The 22,365-nt window shown below is 50.3% G+C and overlaps 1 protein-coding gene across 5 annotated transcripts in view; it reads right to left on the reverse strand.

Annotated features, from left to right (window-relative positions):
* LOC118212965 (phosphatidylinositol 4-kinase alpha-like) overlaps window positions 1-21,759 on the reverse strand; it is a 38,521-nt gene extending 16,762 nt beyond the window's left edge. For 3 of the 5 annotated variants that reach the window (XM_035391535.1, XM_035391533.1, XM_035391537.1), the window contains exons 1-35: window positions 21,605-21,759; window positions 20,895-21,011; window positions 20,703-20,796; window positions 20,379-20,467; window positions 19,929-20,001; window positions 19,443-19,681; window positions 18,846-18,912; window positions 18,557-18,705; window positions 18,047-18,112; window positions 17,869-17,965; window positions 17,594-17,785; window positions 17,288-17,388; window positions 16,255-16,384; window positions 16,047-16,176; window positions 15,097-15,192; window positions 14,726-14,909; window positions 14,085-14,185; window positions 13,588-13,756; window positions 12,445-12,495; window positions 11,762-11,870; window positions 11,291-11,427; window positions 9,720-9,853; window positions 9,436-9,518; window positions 8,689-8,759; window positions 8,255-8,379; window positions 7,911-7,992; window positions 7,528-7,611; window positions 7,148-7,237; window positions 6,788-6,907; window positions 6,397-6,489; window positions 5,745-5,901; window positions 3,658-3,785; window positions 2,498-2,656; window positions 1,413-1,564; window positions 441-548 (exon numbers count right to left, since the gene is read on the reverse strand). In XM_035391535.1, the coding sequence (XP_035247426.1) occupies window positions 441-548; window positions 1,413-1,564; window positions 2,498-2,656; window positions 3,658-3,785; window positions 5,745-5,901; window positions 6,397-6,489; window positions 6,788-6,907; window positions 7,148-7,237; window positions 7,528-7,611; window positions 7,911-7,992; window positions 8,255-8,379; window positions 8,689-8,759; window positions 9,436-9,518; window positions 9,720-9,853; window positions 11,291-11,427; window positions 11,762-11,870; window positions 12,445-12,495; window positions 13,588-13,756; window positions 14,085-14,185; window positions 14,726-14,909; window positions 15,097-15,192; window positions 16,047-16,176; window positions 16,255-16,384; window positions 17,288-17,388; window positions 17,594-17,785; window positions 17,869-17,965; window positions 18,047-18,112; window positions 18,557-18,705; window positions 18,846-18,912; window positions 19,443-19,681; window positions 19,929-20,001; window positions 20,379-20,467; window positions 20,703-20,796; window positions 20,895-21,011; window positions 21,605-21,703 (4,076 nt within the window). In that variant the 5' untranslated portion in view covers window positions 21,704-21,759. The remainder of the gene's footprint in view (window positions 1-440; window positions 549-1,412; window positions 1,565-2,497; window positions 2,657-3,657; window positions 3,786-5,744; window positions 5,902-6,396; window positions 6,490-6,787; window positions 6,908-7,147; window positions 7,238-7,527; window positions 7,612-7,910; window positions 7,993-8,254; window positions 8,380-8,688; window positions 8,760-9,435; window positions 9,519-9,719; window positions 9,854-11,290; window positions 11,428-11,761; window positions 11,871-12,444; window positions 12,496-13,587; window positions 13,757-14,084; window positions 14,186-14,725; window positions 14,910-15,096; window positions 15,193-16,046; window positions 16,177-16,254; window positions 16,385-17,287; window positions 17,389-17,593; window positions 17,786-17,868; window positions 17,966-18,046; window positions 18,113-18,556; window positions 18,706-18,845; window positions 18,913-19,442; window positions 19,682-19,928; window positions 20,002-20,378; window positions 20,468-20,702; window positions 20,797-20,894; window positions 21,012-21,604) is intronic. The other 2 variants (XM_035391536.1, XM_035391534.1) reach the window with 1 other exon arrangement.
* Between the last annotated feature and the right edge of the window lie 606 nt (window positions 21,760-22,365).

The raw sequence follows: 22,365 nt of genomic DNA on the forward strand, positions 1-22,365 counted from the left end.
CAACAGCTAAATGTTCAGCGTTCAATCAGCTCTCACATGTACTCTGTTAGAGCTGAATTAACACTGCAGGTGTTACAGTGCAGGAACAGCACTCAGACACTTTATCCAGCAAGCGATCGATCTCCTGGCTGCAATAGGTGGAAAGGCACACAAATCACCATAAAAAATAAATTAAAAAAAAAAGACATAAAGCACAAGCGCAACTCAGCAAGAACACGGACAGCATTACGTAAAGCTGTCCCACATCTACACAGCCTTCCCACTTCCTGAACATGACACACACGCACTGTGTGCATTTCTGTGGTGTGTGTGAACGTCCGCGCGTTTACTTTTCTAATTTTGTACTGTAGCAGCACTCATTTTTCTAGACGCACGGTTTCCTTCTCAGATGAAAGTTTACAGTTCTCTGAGCGCTTTGGGCCAGTCCGGCTGAGGAGCACCTGAAGTAGTCGAAGGCGGTGGAGTAGATCTTCTCCCGCAGGACGTTGCGGATGGTGGTGCTCGTCACCACGTCCGAGTGGAGGAAAGCCAGGCCCAGAGTCAGCAGCCTGGACGGGGAAACACGGGGGGATTTCCTGTTAATCTGGCAACGCAGTGGTGAGGGGAGTTTCTCATGAATCTGGCAACCCACTGCTGTTAACTCTATATCTGGAAAAACAAATAATTATTAAAATCTTTCCTTATTCCCCTCAGCTGACAGTGACAGACATCGAATCAGTCAGTCCTACTTAAATTTTACAAAAATGTGGTCAACAGCTCAAGTGAGAAGACGGTAAAAGAGCTAAAGCTATAGCAATATTGTGCTTTGTTTACTGTCATAACAACATATGGAATAGCCTGCTAGGCCATGTAGTAGAGGCAGAAAGTCAAGACCAGGCTTGATACAAGGTCAGATACTATCTACTCTGTAGGTAATCAGAACACGAGGTACAATTTAGTCAGGAAAATGGCGAGCACTGTCAGGCTGAATGGCCTGTTCTCAGCATTATGTTATGTTATGTTAATACAGTTTTCCATAAGACGTTTCACAGGGAGCTGAAGACTGTTGGATTCTATAAGCACTGCTCTTTCATATTCTTTCCTAACGCAGCACAGCAAAGTTTTCTCTGGAGGTTCAATATCCACCAATTCAAACACAACACAGCAGGCTCTTAAAATGTGATACAACGTTTAAAAAAACCTACATTATAGCCTGGGCAAGCTTGAATTTTCTCCTTTTCTAAATTTGAATCTTAAACTTAGTCGTAATCCTACCTGAATATTCCACAATATCAGTCTAACATCTCAGTAATTTGCTGATCATAATCAATCCCACCACGGTCAGTGGGGTATTATTACACTTGAGCGTACGATGCTAAAAGGAAGTGAACATGGTGAGATTACTGGCGGAGGAATCCGGAGCCGGGCCTGACCTGAAGCGGGGCCCGATGGCGGCCACGTGACGGTTGAGGCTGCTCTTGGGCCCGCCAACAGTGAGGGACAGGGAGCGCTGCAGCAGGCTGCCGAACATCTCCACCTGGTCCGCACTCGAGTACTTAGCGATCTCGAAGCGCTGCACCAGGAACTGGGGGGGATTGGGCGGGGGGGGGGGGCGGGAGGTTAGAAACGCTGCATACAGAGCAGAACCTGGGGGGCCACACAGCGTGATACGGGCTGCACCACTATAAGGGCTGAGCCACAGGCCGGGGAACACTGCTCAGAACTGCTACAAGCACAGCTGTTGGGTCTTGTGAAACGCAGTAAGTTTGGTTGTCGGCTATGTGAGCTGCAGTAAGTTTGGTTGTCGGCTATGTGAGCTGCAGTATGTTGGGTTGTTGGTTATGTGAGCTGCAGTAAGTTGGGTTGTTGGTTATGTGAGCTGCAGTAAGTTGGGTTGTTGGTTATGTGAGCTGCAGTAAGTTGGGTTGTTGGTTATGTGAGCTGCAGTATGTTGGGTTGTTGGTTATGTGAGCTGCAGTAAGTTGGGTTGTTGGTTATGTGAGCTGCAGTAAGTTGGGTTGTTGGTTATGTGAGCTGCAGTAAGTTGGGTTGTTGGTTATGTGAGCTGCAGTAAGGTGGGTTGTTGGTTATGTGAGCTTCAGTAAGTTGGGTTGTTGGTTATGTGAGCTGCAGTATGTTGGGTTGTTGGTTATGTGAGCTGCAGTAAGTTGGGTTGTTGGTTATGTGAGCTGCAGTAAGTTGGGTTGTTGGTTATGTGAGCTGCAGTATGTTGGGTTGTTGGTTATGTGAGCTGCAGTAAGTTGGGTTGTTGGTTATGTGAGCTGCAGTAAGGTGGGTTGTTGGTTATGTGAGCTGCAGTAAGGTGGGTTGTTGGTTATGTGAGCTGCAGTAAGTTGGGTTGTTGGTTATGTGAGCTGCAGTAAGTTGGGTTGTTGGTTATGTGAGCTGCAGTAAGTTGGGTTGTTGGTTATGTGAGCTGCAGTAAGTTGGGTTGTTGGTTATGTGAGCTGCAGAGGAGAGGTGTTGTGTTTGATGGGGGGGTCGGGGGGGTGCTCACCTCGATCCAGATGTAGTGGGGGGTGACGTCGGGGGGGCAGGGTATGGGCTGGCTCTCCTCAGACGCTGCCAGGGGGTCGGCCTCCACCTTCGCCTCCGAGAACAGCCCCATCTTCTTCTCCACCGTCATCTGCCACGCCCCCGCCATCTCCCGCATGAACTGAGCAGAGACGAGCGCCACAACGCGGGCGTGAGGTGAGGTACTGCAAACATTCTCACAACGTTTACCCAACACTGGCCACAACCCGCAAACATTCTCATAACGTTTACCCAACGCTGGCCACAACCCGCAAACGTTCTCACAACGTTTACCCAACACTGGCCACAACCCGCAAACATTCTCACAACGTTTACCCAACGCTGGCCACAACCCGCAAACGTTCTCACAACGTTTACCCAACGCTGGCCACAACCCGCAAACATTCTCACAACGTTTACCCAACACTGGCCACAACCCGCAAACATTCTCACAACGTTTACCCAACACTGGCCACAACCCGCAAACACTCCCACAACACATCCAATATTAAAAACGCTTTGGGACAACATGTATGCAACACTGTCCATGTTCTAAGGTGTGCTAACATACAAAATCACCATCAAAAGCATGGAAGAGTGATTTTCATTTTTCTCAGATAAATAGAATCTAATACGCAAATAAGACAGCTGCCCAGAATTACTGGCCATCGCTCAGGTTTTTTCTGGAAAAATCTCCACAGCCCCTCTATTCTGTGGAAAACATGTAGAACATACCACCAGTGGAGGACATAGAGATTTTTACAAGGACTGTGTGTGTTTGTGTTTGTGTGTGTTTGAGTCTGTGAACTTGTAATGCTATCTTTGTGGGAACCAAATGTCCTCACAAGGATAGAAAGATGAGGAAAATGTATCTTTGTGGGGACCTTTTGCTGGTCCCCACAAGTTCAAGAGGCTGTTTTAGGGTTAGGACTTAGGGTTAGGGTTACAATCAGGTTAAGGCTACGGTTAAGGTTAGGCATGTAGAGGTTGGGGTTGGGGTTAGGGTTAGGGTTAGAGTTTACGGAATGAATGTAGTCTATGGGAAGTCCTCATAAAAATAGCAGTATGGGACTGTGTGTGTGTGTGTGTGTGTGTGTGTGTGTGTGAGTGTGTTTATGAGGCTCGGCTCATTCCTGTATGTACCGTGACCTCCACACCGTCCCGGGCAGCCAGCAGCCACTCCCAGCATGCAATGGCCGTCTCCATGCCGTGCTCCGTGAACATGTTCAGCGGCGACCAGCACAGGTGGTGCAGGAGCTGAGGGTCCGTTTCTATGGAAACAACACGGACAGGACCTTAATGAGGGATACGGACCGGAGGTATGTCTACAGGTCCCCGTGTGAGGGGTTAGTAAAGAGCAGGAGCACAGAGGACTGTGACTCGCTGTGTAAGGGGTTAGTAAAGAGCAGGAGCACAGAGGACTGTGACTCGCTGTGTAAGAGGTTAGTAAAGAACAGGAGCACAGAGGACTGTGACTCGCTGTGTAAGGGATTAGTAAACCAGGGCAGGAGCACAGAGGACTGGGACTCGCTGTGTAAGGGGTTAGTAAAGAACAGGAGCACAGAGGACTGTGACTCGCTGTGTAAGGGGTTAGTAAACCAGGGCAGGAGCACAGAGGACTGTGACTCGCTGTGTAAGAGGTTAGTAAAGAACAGGAGCACAGAGGACTGTGACTCGCTGTGTAAGGGGTTAGTAAACCAGGGCAGGCGCACAGAGGACTGGGACTCGCTGTGTAAGAGGTTAGTAAAGAGCAGGAGCACAGAGGACTGTGACTCGCTGTGTAAGAGGTTAGTAAAGAACAGGAGCACAGAGGACTGTGACTCGCTGTGTAAGGTGTTAGTAAACCAGGGCAGGAACACAGAGGACTGTGACTCGCTGTGTAAGGGGTTAGTAAAGAGCAGGAGCACAGAGGACTGTGACTCGCTGTGTAAGGTGTTAGTAAACCAGGGCAGGAACACAGAGGACTGTGACTCGCTGTGTAAGGGGTTAGTAAAGAGCAGGAGCACAGAGGACTGTGACTCGCTATGTAAGGTGTTAGTAAACCAGGGCAGGAACACAGAGGACTGTGACTCGCTGTGTAAGAGGTTAGTAAAGAGCAGGAGCACAGAGGACTGTGACTCGCTGTGTAAGAGGTTAGTAAACCAGGGCAGGAACACAGAGGACTGTGACTCGCTGTGTAAGAGGTTAGTAAAGAGCAGGAGCACAGAGGACTGTGACTCGCTGTGTAAGGGGTTAGTAAACCAGGGCAGGAACACAGAGGACTGTGACTCGCTGTGTAAGGGGTTAGTAAAGAGCAGGAGCACAGAGGACTGTGACTCGCTGTGTAAGGGGTTAGTAAAGAGCAGGAGCACAGAGGACTGGGACTCGCTGTGTAAGAGGTTAGTAAAGAGCAGGAGCACAGAGGACTGTGACTCGCTGTGTAAGGGGTTAGTAAACCAGGACAGGAGCACAGAGGACTGTGACTCGCTGTGTAAGGGATTAGTAAACCAGGGCAGGTGCACAGTGGACTGGGACTCGCTGTGTAAGGGGTTAGTAAAGAGCAGGAGCTCAGAGGACTGTGACTCGCTGTGTAAGAGGTTAGTAAACCAGGGCAGGAGCACAGAGGACTGTGACTCGCTGTGTAAGAGGTTAGTAAAGAGCAGGAGCACAGAGGACTGTGACTCGCTGTGTAAGAGGTTAGTAAAGATCAGGAGCACAGAGGACTGTGACTCGCTGTGTAAGAGGTTAGTAAACCAGGGCAGGAGCACAGAGGACTGTGACTCGCTGTGAAAGAGGTTAGTAAAGAGCAGCAGCTCAGAGGACTGTGACTCGCTGTGTAAGAGGTTAGTAAAGAGCAGGAGCACAGAGGACTGTGACTCGCTGTGTAAGGGGTTAGTAAAGAGCAGCAGCTCAGAGGACTGTGACTCGCTGTGTAAGAGGTTAGTAAAGAACAGGAGCACAGAGGACTGTGACTCGCTGTGTAAGAGGTTAGTAAACCAGGACAGGAGCACAGAGGACTGTGACTCGCTGTGTAAGAGGTTAGTAAACCAGGACAGGAGCACAGAGGACTGTGACTCGCTGTGTAAGAGGTTAGTAAACCAGGACAGGAGCACAGAGGACAGTGACTCGCTGTGTAAGGGGTTAGTAAACCAGGGCAGGAGCTCAGAGGACTGTGACTTGCTGTGTAAGAGGTTAGTAAACCAGGGCAGGAGCTCAGAGGACTGTGACTCGGGTCAGAGATAGGGACTTGCCTGCGGAGCTGATGAGCAGGGCGGCCAGTTTGAACATGGCCTGGGTGAAGGCCTCTGGTTGGCCACTGTCCAGCGCATGTTTCATCTGTCCAATCATCAGCTGGTTGAGGTCCGTGCCGCTGCGAGTGGCTTCTGCCACATTTATCATGCCTGCCACCTGCCGATCACACACACACACACACACACACACACGCATGCACATGTACACACACACACGCACACACAAAGTCATGAAAATCATGAGCTCTTGCCCAGGAGAGAAAGCTACTAGACTCCTCTGCAAAGTGAGTTCCATTTCATTCATTCCTGGATCAAACACATTTTTTAAAATTCAAACATGTAAAATAAATAATTATTTGACGCAGGTCCAATTTCAATTTGCTTTCTCTGCACAATCAGAATCTGATTCTCATGTCACTGCACATTTCAGCCAAAAGGAAAGGAAGAGGAAGGGAATGGAAGGAAAGAAAAGGAAAGGAAAGGAAAGGAAAGGAGGAAAGGAAAAGAAAGGAAAGGAAAGGAGGAAGGAGGAAGCAGGAAAGGAGGAAAGGAAAAGAAAGGAAAGGAAAGGAGGAAGGAGGAAGCAGGAAAGGAGGAAAGGAAAAGAAAAAAGATAGGAAAGTAAATAACGGAGTAGGAGAGTCCACTCTACCTCCCCTGCGTAGCGATTCCTGAGGTTCAGGGAGGCCATGAAGTTGGAGTAGTCCTTCTTGACGCAAGCTGGTCTCTCCGTTAACTGCGTGGTCTGTGGGAGACACAGCAGCCAGTGATGTCACCTCGCTAGTAGAATAAACAGAGAGGAACTCCACCAATCACAGAGTACGTTGGTAACAACGAAAAGCTGGTGATTGGTGTACACAGCGTCACAGACCTGTCAACGGCTTTGCAGACCCTGCTGCGACTGGTCAGAGACCCCCCTTATGACAGAATAAACTATAATACACTGAAAAAAACATTTGAATATATAGAGGCACTACAAATAAGTAATCCAATACATACACCGAAGCTGCAATAATAACAATGTTAATGACAGCTTTACTCACCCCCAGGGAGGTGCTGTGGCGGTTGTACCCAGCGAAGTGCAGGATGCTCTCTGTGGCCATGGCCAGGCCCGTGTGCTGGGACAGGCCCGACACCCAGTTCTGGTGCTTATTCAGGTACTCCTGCAGACACATGCAGTTATACACAGTCACCACAGGGGGCAGTGCCCAGACTAACCCTAACCCGACACCCAGTTCTGGTGCTTATACAGGTACACCCAGTTCTGGTGCTTATTCAGGTACTCCTGGAGACATACGCAGTTACACACAGTCACCACAGGGGGACTCGTTTGGGCGCAGGGATGGGCGTGGGGGTGTGTCCCATGCGGGATGGGGGGGTGGAGCAGGGCAGGACCCACGCACCTGTAGGTGTGATTTAGTGACTGAGGGTGCCCACTTCATGGCCTCCTTCAGGATCTCCCCACAGCGAGCAGCGAAGTCCTTCACTATGCTCTGCAAACAAGAGCATACACACACCCCAACGTCACACACACACACCCCAACACACCTCAACATACCCCAACGTCACACACACGCAATGTCACACAGACACCCCAGTACACCCCAACGTCACACACATACATCAGCACACCCCAACACACCCCAACATCACACACACCCCACCACACCTCAACGTCACACACACCCCCCAACGCTGGGCAAAGACACACACAGGCCAACGCCTGCCATAAAACTCCTCCTCACAGACTCTGTGTTTACCCAGCATGCCGAGCGGGGCTTACCTCTCTGGCCTCGTACGTGTCGGGCACCGTGATCCGGTAGGGGGTGTCTGGAATGTCGTAGTACGGCTGGTCCTTGTGGATGTCCTGACCACAGAAACAACGGCGGTCATTTCCAATTTAGCTCCTTTACTATTCTGATATATACAGACCCATAATCAAAATGATCCCAACACAAACACTCACTTCGATAGCAGCTTTCTGTAAAACCATAATTACTATCATTACTTAATAAAAACAGACAGGCAATGAACTCAGGTTAGATTTCAGGATGTCACATTTGGGCTGGCAGCAGATGCTCTTATGCCCGTTACTGTTGCACACAACCCGTTTACGAGGCGGAGACGGGGAGGGGACGGGGGTGGGGGGACGGGGGGGGCACGTACGGCACTCAGGGACACGGAGAGGGTCTGCAGGATGTCCAGCATGGTCTTCAGGACCCGACCGCTCCACAGCAGGTGAGGGAACCTGGAGGAGACAGGAACACAGCGCTCGTCATCGACCGGCAACCACCAACCGCGTCTCCCAAACCTCTCCTCAGCCCACTCCATCCCCCTCATCAACCGCCAACTGCACTGCTGCACTAAGAGCTTTTAAGACATCTAAAATTAGCCTGAGACTGAGCAGCAAAGTCATTCGCACATTTAAAGTCATTAGTTCACGCAGTTAAAGGCAAATTTATAAAATAAAAGTGTTTTGTGTTTGCACCAGCATGACCACGCCTACTCACATTTCTGCCAATCCAGACAGGTACTTGTCAGCCACCCGGCGAATCCTCTTATGGGTGTGGTTGAAGTTGACCAATAAGAACTGGGCGTGGTTTTCCAGCTCCTCCTCATGCTCTTTGGTTTTAGGCTGCACAGAGAGGGGGCGGAGCCAAGGGGCAAGATGTAACCACCGTCCAATAGGAACCCTTTTACTCTGGTCATCAGCTGTTACTGAACAGACCTAGTTTCAGAACACAGGCAAACCCAGAGAGAGCTCGAGACCCCCCAGCCAGTTCAAATTAGACCCCTCCCCCAACGCGATGTGATTGGCTAGAAAGCGCTGGTTCTGTAAAGTGGGGGGGTTTATTGATCTGAACAGCATAAGCCTGGCAGATAAGGCTAGATCAGGACTTGTGATCAATGATCAATAACATTATCTGTTATTGGTCAGGCTTACCTTCTCGGCCATCATCTGGAGGAAGACTTCAAAGACCTTGTCGCCTACGGCAATCACACACTGCATCATGCCTAGAGATCAGGAAGAGCAACCAGAGCAGGCAGATTATCACCAAAACACAGCAGCCAGAGCAGGACGATTATCACCAAAACAGAGCAGCCAGAGCAGGACGATTATCACCAAAACACACCAAACAGAGCAGGACGATTATCACCAAAACACACCAAACAGAGCAGGATGAATATCACCAAAACAGAGCTGATGACCTCACAGTGACTACTCCACACACAAACGGCCCACTTTCCTGGAGATACCTTCCCCACCATCACCCTTAACTCAGAGAGGCCTGAGAACGTCACTCAGTTCGGTTACATAAGAGGGAAAAAGGCAGCTGCTGAGGGCCCATTCATGGCAACCCAACAGTAACGTTATCAAAATAACTCAAATCTGCCGTTTTCATACCTTCACTCAGAACTCTCAAAATGTATGACACAGCTTCCATAATGTTTTTTTCACAACTACATCAAAACCGTCAGAGGATGTTCCCAGTAGTTCTGTAAGCAACACACCTGGATTTTACTTCTGTGACTGAACTTGTCTGGAACAAAAAATCAATTCCAAGACCATCTGGGGGAAGCATAATCAGCTAATCACAATGTCATCCAACGGCCGATTGGCTAGTGTAAAGGGAATGTTCTCTGAACGTTCTCAGAGCGTTTGGGGTGAGTGGGGAGGACGCCTGCCCACCTGATTTGTCCTTCTGTATGGCTTTGTCCTCGAAATACCGGAACATCACCTGGAAACGATCGGCATCCAGCGACCGCAAGACCCTGAGAAAGACAGACACCGAGCTTTTATAAAAATTATATCACTATCGCAAAATCAGAAGACTGCATCTGCTCAAGCAGGGCAGAATTTTACACAGCAAGATAAGGACTGAGAAGTGGAGCTGCATGATGAGAATAAACGCTAACATCAGCGTGTGCATTATCGGGATGAGTGGGGTGAGTGTGCGGGATGAGTGCCCGTACCTCATGTACTCCAGCCGGTACACAGACAGCAGGTATGTGGACATGGCGAAGTCCAGCTTGTTGACCAGCGCCGCGACCTCAGGGGGCGGGTCCAGGAGGTTGTTGATGGTGCCGCGCAGGTCGTTCAGCTCGGCCTAAGAGAGACACGTTTGGATTGGATGAGGCCATTCGGGCCTGAGAGAAACACGTTTGGATTGGATGAGGTGTACACGCAGGCCTGAGAGAAACACATTTGGATTGGATAAGGCCATTCAGGCCTGAGAGAAACACGTTTGGATTGGATGAGGCCATTCAGGCCTGAGAGAAACACGTTAAGATTGGATGAGGCCATTCAGGCCTGAGAGAAACACGTTAAGATTGGATGAGGCCATTCAGGCCTGAGAGAAACACGTTTGGATTGGATGAGGCCATTCAGGCCTGAGAGAAACACGTTTGGATTGGATGAGGCCATTCAGGCCTGAGAGAAACACATTTGGATTGGATAAGGCCATTCAGGCCTGAGAGAAACACGTTAAGATTGGATGAGGCCATTCAGGCCTGAGAGAAACACGTTTGGATTGGATGAGGTGTACACGCAGGCCTGAGAGAAACACATTTGGATTGGATGAGGCCATTCAGGCCTGAGAGAAACACGTTTGGATTGGATGAGGCCATTCAGGCCAGAGAGAAACACGTTTGGATTGGATGAGGCCATTCAGGCCTGAGAGAAACACGTTTGGATTGGATGAGGCCATTCAGGCCTGAGAGAAACACGTTTGGATTGGATGAGGCCATTCAGGCCTGAGAGAAACACGTTTGGATTGGATGAGGCCATTCAGGCCTGAGAGAAACACGTTTGGATTGGATGAGGCCATTCAGGCCTGAGAGAAACACGTTTGGATTGGATGAGGCCATTCAGGCCTGAGAGAAACACGTTTAGATTGGATGAGGCCATTCAGGCCTGAGAGAAACACGTTTAGATTGGATGAGGCCATTCAGGCCTGAGAGAAACACGTTTAGATTGGATGAGGCCATTCAGGCCTGAGAGAAACACGTTTAGATTGGATGAGGCATACACGCACACGCGTTCTGTAGGTTGCGTCCCTAAAGTCAAAAATGCCATCCTTCCGTCCTTCACCTGATGATCTATACCCCATGGACACATGAAAGCAATATGGCTGACACATCCCACAGCCAATCAGAAGCCACTTCAGATCAGTAAAAGACAAAAGGAAGGAGGGAAAGCAGGCGCTCCTTCAGTATGCAGACAGGCTGGACGACAGCAACAGGCCGAGACAGAGCAGATTCACACTCCAGCTCAAGGAAATATATTTATAAATACTGCCAGCATTTACAGGAACACATCTCACACCATTAAGATGTGTAATCAAACTCTCTCCCTCCCTCCCTCCCTCTCTCTCTCAGGCCATTGGTTTCTCTGAGTCATAGTTTTTGTTCAGGAGTGCTGCTTCAAGCTCATTTCTCTGCGATTCAAAAGTTGGGAGAAATCACACTTTTTTTTGTGTGGCCCAGATGATCCGTCCAGTTCATCCCTACCCTAAGCAAGGCGGTGTGTAGCGGCAGCTCGTTACCGGGGTGACGGTGTCGTTCTTCAGGGCGGAGTTGTACTGCAACTCGGACCGCAGGGGCTCTCCGCTGGGGAAGGTCAGCAGGGGGGACTTGGTGGCGATTTCACACACCCCCTCATACCACTCCTCCGGCCACAGCCCTGCAGCAAGCACAGTTACCCCACACTTTCACTTCCTGTCCCCACAGGAAGCAGAGTTACCCCACACTCACATACAGCCTTCACTTCCGGTCCCTACAGGAAACACACTTAATCCACACTTTCACTTCCTGTACCTATAGGAAGCAGAGTTAACCCACACTTTCACTTCCTGTACCTATAGGAAGCAGAGTTACCCCACACTCACATACAGCCTTCACTTCCGGTCCCTACAGGAAGCACAGTTTCCCTACACTCACATACAGCCTTCACTTCCTGTCCCTACAGGAAGCACAGTTAACCCACACTCACATACAGCCTTCACTTCCTGTCTTACCTGACCCCTCCACGGCGAAGCCCATGACGACGGAGTACAGCCAGAAATCCCGGAAGAGCTTCTGCAGCCTCGGCTTGGCTTCTTTGATTGGCGGCAGGCGTCTGGTCAGCTGTGGAGGGGGGAGGGGGGGGGGTTTGTAGCAGATGCTGTTATGCTGGCCTGCATACCCTTTTCCCCCCCATCCAACACCACCCCCCTCCCCACCAATTACTCCCAGAACAAGGAACTAGCCACTACTTCTCTGATTTTTGTTTTTTGTTCTTTAGTTGTCTGTCGGTTTGTAAATCTACCTGTACATTCCATAGAAAAGATAATGTTGTCTTAGCAACAAACAGTCAGGAGTCCTTGAATCATCATTCAAGGTTTGCTCTCGCCCTCCTTCAATTTGCTTCAGACCATTTGGCAATAGCTAAGTAGCATAGGGCTATTCGTCATTTTGACTGTTGGCACTTAAGATCTCCTAAGTCCTGGTGTGTGCTAGCGATGGAAGGACGAGTCTCCACCACAACTCAGGCAGGCAAAGCAGTCACATGGTATCAGTGTAAACCAATCACTGTGCTCCGCGAGGGTCTCAATCAAAGGAGCGGCACAACATCCAAACAGAAAGCAAAAGAGCATGAAAAGAGACAAACTGAAAATCCCTCCAAAAATAAATGAGGTACTCAGACGGGACAGGCTCTTACCACGGCGATGACAGGAATGAGGACGCCAAGGTTACCGGCGCTGCTGGAGGCCTGGGGGACAAAACTGCCACTTTACCCAGAATTCCACAGTCTTATGTTACAACACTTTACCCAGCATTCCACAGTCTTATGTTACAACACTTTACCCAGCATTCCACAGTCTTATGTTACAACACTTTACCCAGCGTTGGGCTGTCTTATGTTACAACACTTTACCCAGCATTGGGCTGTCTTACATTACAGTACTTTACCCAGCGTTGGGCTGTCTTACGTTACAGTACTTTACCCAGCGTTGGGCTGTCTTATGTTACCACACTTTACCCAGCGTTGGGCTGTCTTAAGTTACAACACTTTACCCAGCGTTGGGCTGTCTTATGTTACCACACTTTACCCAGCGTTGGGCTGTCTTACGTTACAGTACTGTACCCAGCGTTGGGCTGTCTTACGTTACAGTACTTTACCCAGCGTTGGGCTGTCTTACGTTACAGTACTGTACCCAGCGTTGGGCTGTCTTACGTTACAGTACTTTACCCAGCGTTGGGCTGTCTTACGTTACAGTACTTTACCCAGCGTTGGGCTGTCTTACGTTACAGTACTTTACCCAGCGTTGGGCTGTCTTATGTTACCACACTTTACCCAGCGTTGGGCTGTCTTACGTTACAGTACTTTACCCAGCGTTGGGCTGTCTTACGTTACAGTACTTTACCCAGCGTTGGGCTGTCTTACGTTACAGTACTTTACCCAGCGTTGGGCTGTCTTACGTTACAGTACTTTACCCAGCGTTGGGCTGTCTTACGTTACAGTACTTTACCCAGCGTTGGGCTGTCTTACGTTACAGTACTTTACCCAGCGTTGGGCTGTCTTATGTTACAGTACTGTACCCAGCGTTGGGCTGTCTTACGTTACAGTACTTTACCCAGCGTTGGGCTGTCTTAAGTTACAGTACTTTACCCAGCGTTGGGCTGTCTTACATTACAGTACTTTAGCAGCATGTTGGGGTGCATGGCCTGTTCTCATTATGTGTACTTTAGCAGCATGTTGGGGTGCATGGCCTGTTCTCATTATGTGTACTTTAGCAGCATGTTGGGGTGCATAGCCTGTTCTCATTACGTAACGTTATGCTGTGTTAGTGAAGAGGCGGACCTTCAGGGCGGGGCCCTTGTCGCTCGCCCGCTCGCTCGCTCTCTTCCCCTCCAGGCCCAGCTGCACAAACAGCTCCAGCAGGTTCACCAGCAGCTCGTCCACCATCTGCTCCCCCTGCAGGTTGGCGGCGATATTGGCCAGCGCGTTGATCACAGCCAGGGAGCAGTGCCTGCACACATTACATTACAGACATGTAGCAGACGCTCTTATCCCGAGTGACTTACACAGCTCTTTTACACAGCATTTACACACTGCATCCATTTACACAGCTGGATATATACTGAAGCAACGCAGGTTAAGTACCATACACAAACATACACATGCACATGCACACACAAATGTGTGTGTGTATACGTGTGCGTGGGTGTGTACGTGTATGTGTGCATGTGCGTGTGTGAGTGTGTATGTGTGTGCGTGTGTGTGAGTATGTATGTATGTATGTATATTTTTTCGTGTGTGTGAGTATGTATGTATGTATGTATAAGTGTGCGTGTTACCTGTATCCATGGTCTTTGTAGTCCTTGGCAGAGTACACCACAGAGCTGGCCTTCACACTGATCTGCTGGAACAGGTTCCACACCTCCTGGTAAATGTATTGCTGATGGAGGGAAACAGACACAGCATGAGAGCTGCTTACTGGAGAGAGATTCACACTCGGTGTTACTGCGACAGGCAGTACTTTAGAAGGGATGTGGGATGTACATGTGCTTTCATAATTTTATGAAACAGCAGCTCAATATTATAGGACCAATGTGGAACAGGAACTCTGTGCTGCTGGAAAAGTATTTAACAAGAACAGTGTGAAAGAGAAACCCTGTGCGACAGGAATGGCATGGAGCAGTAAGTAAGTGGAACAGGAACTCTGTGCTGCAGTAAGTATGTGGAACAGGAACTCAGTGCTGCAGTAAGTATGTGGAACAGGAACTCTATGCTGCAGTAAGTATGTGGAACAGGAACTCTATGCTGCAGTAAGTGGAACAGGAAGTCTATGCTGCAGTAAGTATGTGGAACAGGAACTCTGTGCTGCAGTAACTATGTGGAACAGGAACTCTGTGCTGCAGTATGTAAGTGGAACAGGAGCTCCGCAGGCAGAGTGCGGAACGTGGAGCCGCTGGGCGCAGGAGGGGGCGGGGCCTACGTTGCCGGTGATGACCATGCAGCCCAGCTGGTCGACGATGAGCACGTCCAGCTGCGATGGCGGCTGGCAGAACTTCTGCTGCAGGATCTGCAGGATGGGCTCCATCACCCGCGGCGTGTCCCGCAGCGCCACCGCCATGTGCCCCAGCGCCCGGATGGTGTGGTCCGGGATCAGCTGGGCCTCCCTGCGGAGCAGCGACAACACCAGCAGCACTCACTTATTAATACTAATATTACTACTGCTTCCATTTATTTAATATATTAGTATCATTATTACTACTGCTTTCATTTATTTAATATATTATTACTATTGTTACTACTGCTTTCATTTATCACCCTAAAACAGCATTGGGTGGGGGGGGGGGGGCTCACTTGTCGTTCTCCTGGGAGATGTACAGGCGGTTGGACAGGCTGGCCAGGAAGGCCTCCACGATGACGCTGTCCATGGTGAGCCCTGCTATCAGACACCTGGGGGGAGGACACATTCCATGAGCAGCAGCAACAACCCCCCCGCCCCATCCTGTGAGCATACAGCTAGCACTCACACAATGCTATAACAGTGTGTACAGCACTCACACGCTGCTATAACAGTGTGTACACACAGCACAGCACTATAACAGTGTGTACAGCACTCAGACGCTGCTATAACAGTGTGTACACACAGCACAGCACTATAACACTATAACAGAGTGTACAGCACTCACGCAGCCCAAAATCACACTGGTCAGTGTTAAATGAAGCCCCAGCAAGCATTTTGAACACTTGTTCAGAAGTGTTTCAGTGAGAGATCAGCTCAAACAGGTCTGTTACTAACAATCTGTCCATGGATGCTTCCATGAAGGAGCAGGACTCATTAGGAAAATGCTCAGGAGTGAGGGGTCAGGGGTCAGGGTTGAGGGGTAAGGAGTCAGAGGTGAGAGGTCAGGGTTGAGGGGTCAGAGTTGAGGGGTGCGGGGTCAGGGTTGAGGGGTCAGGATTAAGGGGTGAGGAGTCAGGGTTGAAGGGTCAGGGGTAAGGGGTGAGAAGTCAGGTATAAGGGGTCAGAGTTGAGGGGTCAGGGGTGAGGAGTCCGGGTTAAAAGGTCAGGGTTGAGAGGTCAGGAGTCAGGGTTGAGGGATGAGGGGTCAGGGTTGAGAGGTCAGGTTTGAGGGGTGAGGAGTCAGGGTTGAAGGGTGAGGGGTGAGGAGTCAGGGATAAGGAGTCAGAGTTGAGGGGTCAGGGGTCAGGAGTCAGGGTTGAGGGGTCAGGGGTGAGGAGTCAGGGCTGAGAGGTCAGTGTCAAGAGGTCAGAGGTCAGGGGTGAGGGGTGAGGAAGGGGCTCACCGGCAGATGTTGTCGATGGAGATGTCGCGCAGCTGCTCGTACATGGAGGGCTGGCCCTTGCGATTGGACAGCAGGTTGAGGGACTGTGAGTGCTCATTGGTCACGTTGATCTTGATCTCGCCGGTGCCTGCTGAGTAAGACATGGCGCTCGTTTAAACAGGCGGAGCCCCTGCATTACCCTGAGCAGCCTACAGGGCAGTGCTCTCACCTGCACTGTACTGGCTGTGGTACTTGTAGAGCTTGACCAGCACGGGTGAGGGTACCACCAGGAAGTCCCTGAGAGACATGGTGACAGAGTGCGCCACCACGGGGAACCGCTCACACAGACGTCCCAGACCCTGGGGGGGGGGGGGGCAGGGGGGAGAGGAAGCGGGTGGGATGGGCGGGGGGGAAGCGGGCGGGGTGGGCGGGGGGGATAGGAGGGGGGACGGGGGACGGGCAGAATTCAGTGTAGAATTAAGAACATAAGAATACAGAATGGGCAGAAATACAGCTACAACATTTTCATTTTTACCATGATTCTCCATTACATATTAAGGATAAATGCATGATGATTCATTTTGAGGATGATGACCAGTGAATTTCAGCAGTGCAATTTACGCACACACCTGAACAGCGGTACGTGTGTGATAGTGACTCACCTGTACAGCAGGTGTGTGATAGTAACTCACCTGTAGATCAGGTGTGTGATAATGACTCACCTGTAGAGCAGGTGTGAGATAGTGACTCACCTGTAGATCAGGTGTGTGATAATGACTCACCTGCAGAGCAGATGTGTGATAATGACTCACCTGTACAGCAGGTGTGTGATAATGACTCACCTGTACAGCAGGTGTGTGATAGTGGCTCACCTGTAGAGCAGGTGTGTGATAGTGGCTCACCTGTAGAGCAGGTGTGTGATAATGACTCACCTGTAGAGCAGGTGTGTGGTAATGACTCACCTGTAGAGCAGGTGTGCGATAATAACTCACCCGTAGAGCAGGTGTGTGATAATGACTCACCTGTAGAGCAGGTGTGTGACAATGACTCACCTGTAGAGCAGGTGTGTGATAATGGCTAACCTGTGGAGCAGGTGTGTGATAGTGGCTCACCCGTAGAGCAGGTGTGTGACAATGACTCACCTGTAGAGCAGGTGTGTGATAACGACTCACCTGTAGAGCAGGCGTGTGACAATGACTCACCTGTAGTGCAGGTGTGTGATTGTGACTCACCTGTAGAGCAGGTGTGTGATAATGACTCACCTGTAGACAGCAGGTGAGCAGAGGCATGTGTGCGATGATGACTTTGCTGGAGGTCTTTGACTGAAGCTTCTCTGACAGTTTGGTGCAAAGGTTCTCTGCCCCTGTGAGAAAGAGGAGTGATGGACAGCTTTCATATCGTTAATACAGGTAACATTAAAAAGCACTACAGACACTAAAAACAGCGAAAGAGACACTGATACTGGATTAGTACCCCAGATTTCCCATAATGCCTGAGTGGAGGATGAGGGGAGGCTTTGCTGATCCTGGATCAGGCGTTTGAGCTCAAGGTCAGGCGCACACCGCTACCTTGCTCCTCGGTGACGGCCCACACCATCAGGTCCACGCAGGCGGCGTTGGCCTGGCAACGCAGCTTCAGGGGGCTGAGGTCACTGTGCACCCGCTCCACGTCGTGCAGGATCTTCTGCAGCTCCGATTGGCTGCTGCTGAACTGCTCCAGGACAAAGTCGTGCACCTCCTTCACAAAGGAGGTCGGCAGGTCTGCAGGGAGCGAGATGGGAGTCATGCAGCAATGGCAACTGGGAAAATAATAAAAACCCGGCGAGGACAGAAACACTTCTTACCTTTCATATAATACAAGGAGTCCCTCAGCATTTTAAACATGGCCACATACAGCGGGTCGCTGAAGGTCTTATAGTGCAGGTCGATGCTGGGATTGACCTAGAGCAGGTAAGAGACAGGGCCAGTTAGCACTCCTTCAGAGGGCTGGGCTGGAGTATCCCAGGGGTACACTGCACCCACCTCTGCAAGCTCAGCCATGGTCACGTCCACAGCTTTCAAAAATGATTCGGCCACAAACTGTTTCACCTGTACAGGTCAAATGCAATCACAGTTAAGTAACATTTTTACATTTTAACATACGTTTTTATTCTTTTATTAATTAAAGAGTACATTTTAGCACAAATATCAGCAAGAATAAACCATGACTAAAAATGGAATGGGCTGCCCATGCCAGTCTGTTACAGATACGACCTCCTATGGAATGGGCTGCCCATGTGAGTCTGTAACAGATACGACCTCCTATGGAATGGGCTGCCCATGTGAGTCTGTAACAGATACGACCTCCTATGGAATGGGCTGCCCATGCCAGTCTGTTACAAATACGACCTCCTATGGAATGGGCTGCCCATGCCAGTCTGTAACAGATACGACCTCCTGCGGAACAGCAAAGCCAAACAGCGCAGTCACTAACAGCGCTGGTCGCCGGGGAAACTGCGGGGCGTATCCGTGACAACGGCGCGGCGCACTGACCATGTGCAGCAGGGCCCGGAGCGTGTCCAGAGGGAGGGAGAACTCCGTCCCGCCACTGCCCATGAAGAGCGGCGACACCGAGAAGCTGGAGCTGACCGTGGAGAAGAAGTACTGCGGGTCCAGCGCACTGCCGTCGGGGAGGTAGGACCCTGCAGGGGGACAGGGGACGAGAACGCGCCGTGAGACCAGGAACATATGAGTGAAGCATCTGGTTACGAATCTGCAGTATGTGATCTTTACAGCAGCTCTAGCTGGTGGGATTCAGGGTTCAAACACAGCAGAGTTTTACCTTCAAAGTACTGAGCAGACGGCTCAGCAGGAGAACCAGGGGGCAGCCCTCCTCTTTCAGGACTGGCCTGCAAAACAAAACCTTTTTCACACGTCTAAACCTGAAAAGAGGTGGGGGGTCAGGGCTTGATGGGGCTGGGGGTGGGGCTCTGTGGGGGGGGGGGGGGGGGGGGGGGGGGGGCTCGGCAGGGCTGGGGGAGGGGCTCAGTGGAGGGGCGGGGCCCGGCAGGGCTGGGGGAGGGGCTTGGTGGGGGGGGGGGGCTCGGCAGAGCTGGGGAAGGGGCTCGGGAAGGGGGCGGAGCTGAGTGAGGGGGAGAGGCTCAGTGGAGGGGCGGGGCTGAGACCTGCTGGGAGGTGCTGGCGGGGTGTCCCTGGCACACAGTCAGCAGAAAGCTGGGCAGGGCTGAGGCGGGGCTCAGTGGGGTGGGGCTCAGAAAGCTGGGCAGGGCTGAGGCGGGGCTCAGTGGGGGGAGGGGCTGGGCAAGGCTGAGTAGTGGGGAGGTGCTGGCGGAGTGCCCCTGGCACACGGTCAGCAGGGAGCTGGGCAGGGCTGGGGGCGGGGGCTGGGGGGGGGGGGGGCTGGAGGCGGGGCTGAGACCTGCTGGGAGGTGCTGGCGGTATGCCCCTGGCACACGGTCAGCAGGGAGCTGGGCAGGATGGAGCGGAAGTCGTTGAAGGACCGGCGGCGCACGCCCTCCCCCTCCTCGGCCGCGCACGCCAGCACCGGCCCCGCCCGCGGGAAGAGCCGCGACAGCAGGGGCTCCTCCGTGTTGCTATAGCGACCGAAGGCCCGCGACACGCCCAGCAGGCAGGGAACCGTGTACCTGCACAGGTACTCTGGGAAAAGATGGCCACCGCAAGGTTAAGATACTCAACACTTACCCTTACTAATAATACACATCAGCATCATCTAAAACAAACACGGACACCAACCATCACCAGGAGCAACGTGTCACCGGGAGCTCTGCCTTATGAAGCACAGAGCGACCTGCATTATGATCCAGGCGTCTGAGTTATCTCCTGCACACAGTAAAAATAAATGTCTGAAGTTTCTAAGTGACTGTTCCTTAAATACTCCAGGCACCTTTATCGTGACTCTCCGGCGTCAGGCACATCTCGCGCAGAGCCTGCATGACGTCCATCACAGCTTCCAAGATCTGAGGGGGAAGCACCACCGAGACTCACTCCCCATCCCTATTAAACGCACGTATTCGCATCACCTACATCCATGCAATGTGGGCAAGGCTTGGAAAAGCAGATGTGGGATTTTCTTATGTGCACGCGCAGTTAACACGTGACGTCCACAGAACATTACATCAACACATTGTTACGTCATCGTTCTAGAAGCAACGAGAGCACGGGTAGACCCAAGTACCCAGCTACCTGGAAACTCTGCGAGAAACTTCAGATCTGCGGGCTGATCTCTTGCTGTGCATAGCAGTAAAACTACCCCCTGACACACGAGCTGCACCTCCTCACCTCCTTCTACTCACAATTTGGCTCGCAGTGTTAACGGAAGTGACGATTGACTTACCTGGCTTCGCGAGTTCTCGTCTCTCTGTGCCACATCCGACAGTAGCGTGACCAGGCAAAAGCAGAAATTCTCTGCTACAGGGAGAATCTCTGCGATGAAAGACGAAGACACTTGCCATACATGTGCAAATACAGTACCAAGCACACACACACAAGAACTCACCCAAAAGCACATTATGGATTATGGAAGCCTATAAATTAAAAAATGTTCTCCTTAATATTTTATGCACAGTAAGAAGATTCTTAATGAATGAGACTGTTGTTTTGTATATTCTGTACAGACTGCCACAACGTTAAGTATGTATTTTTCTAAATCTTATTTTACCCCGGGCTTTTCGTTCGGTGCTTTCCTCGATCCATTGCACGCGAGGCAATCCCTTCAGCAGCGCGAGCAGGTATGGCAGGATTATTTTTTTGTGCTGCAAGAAACAACCGTCACTAAGCCTGGCAGTCATTGCGTAACACTCCTACTGCCGACTGGAGTTAACGAGGTTACTGTGGAAATAAAGTACTGCACCTGCAACTTAGACTCCACCAGAAAGATGCCCAGGGCGACCACGGCATCTCTGCGCCGCTCGTCCAGCTGGAAGACGCCACGAAAGTCCACCGGGCACATGCATTGTAGTTTCTTTACCTTCGATAACAACACACAGCCAATGTCAAATAAATTCCCTACCCCTCGAAGCGTTCACCTGAAGTCATTCAGACAGTTGTCGAATTCAAACCAATTTACAGCTAAGAGCTAGGCTCCATTAACCTGTCACATCGTTTTACACCTACAGTCGATTGTCATTGTGGTGGGCAGGCAGCAAAGTCTGGAAACTGTAGGCAAGTTAGCGGGGTAGTTCGTTCGTACGCTGCGTGCGGAATTGTATTAGACTGACCTAGCTGTCAGTGACAGCTGACTATCAAAGTACGGCTAATGTTACCTTACGCGTAGCTGTACGGCTAACGTTACACGACGATTTGCCTTGTAAATCTTAAAGTAACCTCCTGTTAGTTTCCTGCGACCACAGGATTTATTTTTCATTTACATGCGAATATATAACGTTATTTAAAAACACAGTTTTAGCGAGGCAGGAACAATGGTTTGTAAGAATGTATGGAAGCAAGCAAGCACCTCTTAAAATTAAGGTTACAGCCGGTGTTTGAAGGGGGACGAAAAACATGGAACAGAAATACTCTACCGCGTTGCTCAATTGTTGGAAATCACACCCGAACACTCACCTTTTCTTCTGGAGCCTGCTGCTGCGCTGCCAGAGATCGAGCAAGGGATAAGACAGTGTTAAAATAAAACCTTTTCGTTCCACCCCCTTTAACCGACATTTTTGATCCTCCATCCGCCTCGCAAAAACAGCAAAGGACAAATTCAAGCTGCAAATACGGCAAGTCTGAGGGTCCAATAAGAACACTATGTTTGACAATCCATAAATGCGATGTTAAAATGTTCTCACAATGAATAGTTTAAGTATGCGTGGGCAAGAAAATAATATATGTACTAAAATAGTACAAATCATATGCGAAAAATATATATGTGGAAGTGAGCAGAACACGTTTTCGTATAAATCAGTTTAACATGAACAAATACTTTTACCTGATCAACTCTACTGAAAGACAGACCAATGATAGCCCGAACCTTCGTGCTTCACAAGGTTCCTTTGTGTGGTCCCAAGACACACAACTTTGGCATCTTTTGCTGGACGTAAATATTTTAACATTATGTCATAAATAAATACAATGTAACTGTAGTGCTATATTGTATAGAAATTTAATTACAATTACACCGTGGGTCATCAAGTAGTGTTACTTAAATGTTACTAAATCAAACTGTACATGGTGAAAAAAGCAGCAGATGTGTTCATAGCTTTAAGTTCACAGGATTTATACAGCAGGTCAGTGCATATGCAGATGAGTTTAAACTCACAGGATTCCTAATGCAGGTCAGTGCATATGCAGATGAGTTTAAACTCCCAGGATTCCTAACGCAG

The sequence above is a fragment of the Anguilla anguilla genome, chromosome 14 (assembly GCF_013347855.1).
Source record: "Anguilla anguilla isolate fAngAng1 chromosome 14, fAngAng1.pri, whole genome shotgun sequence".
NCBI classification, from domain to species: domain Eukaryota; kingdom Metazoa; phylum Chordata; class Actinopteri; order Anguilliformes; family Anguillidae; genus Anguilla; species Anguilla anguilla.